The following is a 3,809-nucleotide window of genomic DNA, read 5'->3' as shown; positions in this document are numbered from 1 at the left end:
CCCTGAGTTTGGATCAATTAATGTGCTGAGCAAGGTGATCAGGGTGCTTCTGTTGCTTATCCTTATTTCTGAAGGCACAGTTTTTCCAAGTGAAAAGCTCAAAATTACATGTCTTAATAAAGATTGTTAGGAACCCAGCAAGGTCACATCCTGTGTCTCTTTTGCCAGATACCCTGCAAACTAGGGAATCTGAGTCCCCTTACAGCTTTCTTTCCCACCCTTGGATTTTTGTTCCCACCAGCTGTTTTCCACTTCCCCTTCTGCTCATCCTGTGTAGCCATTTACAGATTTTTTCCTTTTGCTTTATGCTCTTTTAAGGTGGATTTCTGGTAGTTCCCACCCTCCTAGGACACCACTGATTTCCTGAGCTGGGTCCACGGTGAGTTTGTGTTCGAAGAAGAGCTGACGCGCAGCACTGTGGACTGGCTGCTGGCACAGAAATACAGAGCCGAGTCCGCTGCCTCGGTGGAGTTGATTTCCAGGCTGCAGGGCGAGTTTTGGGGCCACGGAGCCAAAAACAGCTGTTGAAATACTTCTGTATCTTCCACAATGTCTTGATTCTTTAAGTAAGCCAAAAATTCAAATGCTCCTTCTGGCTTCTTGCGATACCAGTAAACATTAATATGTCCTTTTTTGGGGACACAATCCATCTTTGTTTTCTGGCCTTTTCCTTTGACCAGATGACCTGGACTGTGGATGACCTTAGTGTCCACGGAGCCTGTAAGGAATGAGACAGTAAGTGCAATGAAAGCCCAGCAGAAAGGCTGATTTTGCAGCCTCGGAGAAAGTCCTGAGATTGGGATCCAACAACTTCACAACAGGGACTTACCTGCTCCCCAGAAGAAAAAAAAAGCTGCACAGCACAGGAGGCTGAAGCACATGTCTGGCTCAGGGAGAAAGCAGGGCAGTGACTTTTCCCCTAAGGTGCTCATCCCCCTTCAGCAACTCCTTGTGACTTGGTGGTTTCACGTGGTCATTATAGCCCCTGTGTACATGAGTCTGTAACATTTAATAGACTGGGAGGGCAGTGAAAGCTGGGGAAACAACTAGTTTGAATTTGAAACTGCTTTATTTTTCTTTTTTCCTGATTCTTCTCTCTCATCAGTCTTTAAAGAATATAAGTCATTTCACATCAGTGATTTATTTCCTTTTTTAACTTGTCAATTTGCCTTTTCCCCTCCTCCCTTCCCTCTTAGGCCATGAACGATACACTTGCTATACAAAATCATATAGCAGCTACTTTACATTAAAAAAATAAATGTTGAGCTCTACAAATATTTGTGATGAACATGCAATACATCTAGAGAAATAACAAAATGAATGATCTTGCCTGGAACAATCAGTTTAGGAAACAGACTTTCACTGAGAATTTTCAAGTCTCCGTGTTATTTTTCTAGATTCTTATCTTTCTTTCTCTACCTGTCTTGGTAATCGTAACATTATCTTCCCTATTCTCTCTCTTTGCCTAAATTTCAGTGACTTTCATCAAGTTTCATGAGAATATCTTTTGTGATTTTGATTAGTGTGGCATTGAATACATAGATGATAGTACAAAAACAGGAATACTCTTTCTATTGGTTTAGCTTATTCATGATCGTGGTGTATAGCTTCACTTGTTTCAGGTTTTTTAAATGTTTTCCCTAAAATGTGATACTTTTCTGAATTAAGTCATCATTTACCTAATAGATTTTTAATGTATTTTATATGTTGTTATAATTTGTAAATGGTCTCTCTCCTTAAAAAATATATTTTGTGTGTTTTTTGCTAATATATGGAAATAAATTGACTTTTTAAGTTTATGTTAAATTCAGTCAATTTGTTAAATTTGTTGTTATTAATAATGCAATTCTTCTTTAGATTCCTTTGGTTCTTCTCAATTTTCCATCTGTCTTTAATCATTTATTCGCTCCTTTCCTCATTCTCACCATTTTTCTAGTCCATTGGCTAGATATTCAGCACAATCATGACCAGAAATAGTGGCGGACTTCATTTACTTTCTTGTCAATTCTGTTTGACCCAGAGAGCTACAGGTAGTAGATATGTGGTAGATGCTATGGAGGGTTAAAAAGTGTAAGATTAGGTCCTGCTATTAGAGGAGTTCAGAGAAGGCGATGGCACCCTACTCCAGTATTCTTGCCTGGAAAATCCCATGGACGGAGGAGCCTGGTAGGCTGCAGTCCATGGGGTTGTGAAGATCGGACACGACTGAGCGACTTCACTTTCACTTTTCACTTTCATGCATTGGAGAAGGAAAAGGCAACCCACTCCAGTAGTCTTGCCTGGAGAATGCCAGGGACGGGGGAGCCTGGTGGGTTGCCGTCTATGGGGTCACACAGAGTCGAACACGACTGAAGCGACTTAGCAGCAGCAGCAGCCCGAAACTGTTAGGTTCGGATACAGATTTTCTCTGAGAATTTTTAAGTCCCCGTGTTATTTTTCCAGATTTTATCATTCTTTGTCTACCAGGTTTTGGAAAACACAATCCCAAAGTCCAGTGTTTACTCACTTTCGTTCCATTTTCAGTTTTAACTTGTGTAAGAATCTGTAAATTATATTTTAATCAGTGTTTTATGTCTTTGAAATTTATCTAAGGGATTCATTCTGTCTATACTTTTTCTGTGTCATATTTTTATTCACTTTTATGTCTGTGATAATAATTTATGTTTTTGCAGATAATTCTATATAATTCACTTTCGCTAATATGTGCATGCCTGCTCATTCCCTCAGTCGTGTCTGACTCTTTGTGACCCCATGGATTGTAGCCCACCAGGTTCCTCTGTCCCTGGGATTTTTCAGGCAAGAATCCTGGAGTGGGTTGCCATGTCCTCCTCCAGGGGATCTTCTCCAACCCAGGGACCCAACCTGCATCTCCTGTGTCTCCTGCAAAGCAGGCGGATTCTTTACCTGCTAACCCATCACTAATATGTAAGGTTCCATTTATTATTAACAGTCAGAATTTATTATCCATTCTGAGTTAATGTCCACTAGTTTTCTCCTCTAGATTTTGGTGCTAGTCCAAACAGGACTTCATTCTTATACCTTTCTTTACATACCAAAGTATAATATTTCTCTTTACCTGGGAATATAAAAATTGAGCCTTAGGGTCACCATGTCAACTTTACATTCTAAGACAAAATGCTTTCCAAATTAAAATGAAGTCGCTCAGTTGTGTCTAACTCTCTGTAACCCATGGACTGTAACCCGCCAGGCTCCTCCGTCCATGGAATTTTCCAGGCAAGAATACTGGAGTGGTTTGCCATTTCCTTCTCCAGGGGATCTTCCCAACCCAGGGATTGAACTCTGGTCTCCAGCATTGCAGGCAGATGCTTTACTGTCTGAGCCATGAGGGTAGCCCCAGGGAAGCTCCAAATTAAGCCAGATAAATAATCCCAACAACTGTTGTGTGTTTTCTAGGGTTGCACATCTAAAATTCAATTGGTACTATTCTTTCTAATTTTTTACATTTCTGGCTGTGCTCAGTGGCATGCAGTTTATTAGTACCCTGAACAGGAATAGAACGAAGTCCCTCTCCCCCCCGCCCCCCGACCCGCTGCCCCCCCCGGCCCCACCGCTACAGGGGAAGCCCAGAATCTTAACCACTAGATGGCCATGGAATTCCTGTCATTTATGGTCTTTTAACTTTGCCAGTCTATTAGGATAAAATGGTATATCAATCTAGTTTTAGTTAGCATTTTTATGATTTTTCAGTTTAGATCAGTTCAGTCACTCAGTCATGTCTGACTCTTTGTGACCCCATGGACTGCAGCACACCAGGCTTCCCTGTCCATCACCAACTCCTGGAGCTTGCT

At 41.2% G+C, this 3,809-nt stretch overlaps 1 gene segment (V, D, J or C); it reads right to left on the bottom strand.

Moving 5' to 3' along the window:
* Positions 1–344: 344 nt before the first annotated feature.
* LOC104999492 lies at positions 345–881 on the bottom strand. The segment is given in 2 exon segments: positions 345–718; positions 830–881. Coding segments are annotated over 2 exon segments (426 nt in total).
* Positions 882–3,809: the final 2,928 nt, after the last annotated feature.

The sequence above is a fragment of the Bison bison genome, unplaced genomic scaffold, assembly GCF_000754665.1.
Source record: "Bison bison bison isolate TAMUID 2011002044 unplaced genomic scaffold, Bison_UMD1.0 scf7180017864352, whole genome shotgun sequence".
In the NCBI taxonomy this organism is placed as follows: domain Eukaryota; kingdom Metazoa; phylum Chordata; class Mammalia; order Artiodactyla; family Bovidae; genus Bison; species Bison bison.
The sequence above is the reverse complement of the archived record's forward strand: the minus strand, read 5'-3'. Positions and strand labels throughout refer to the sequence as shown.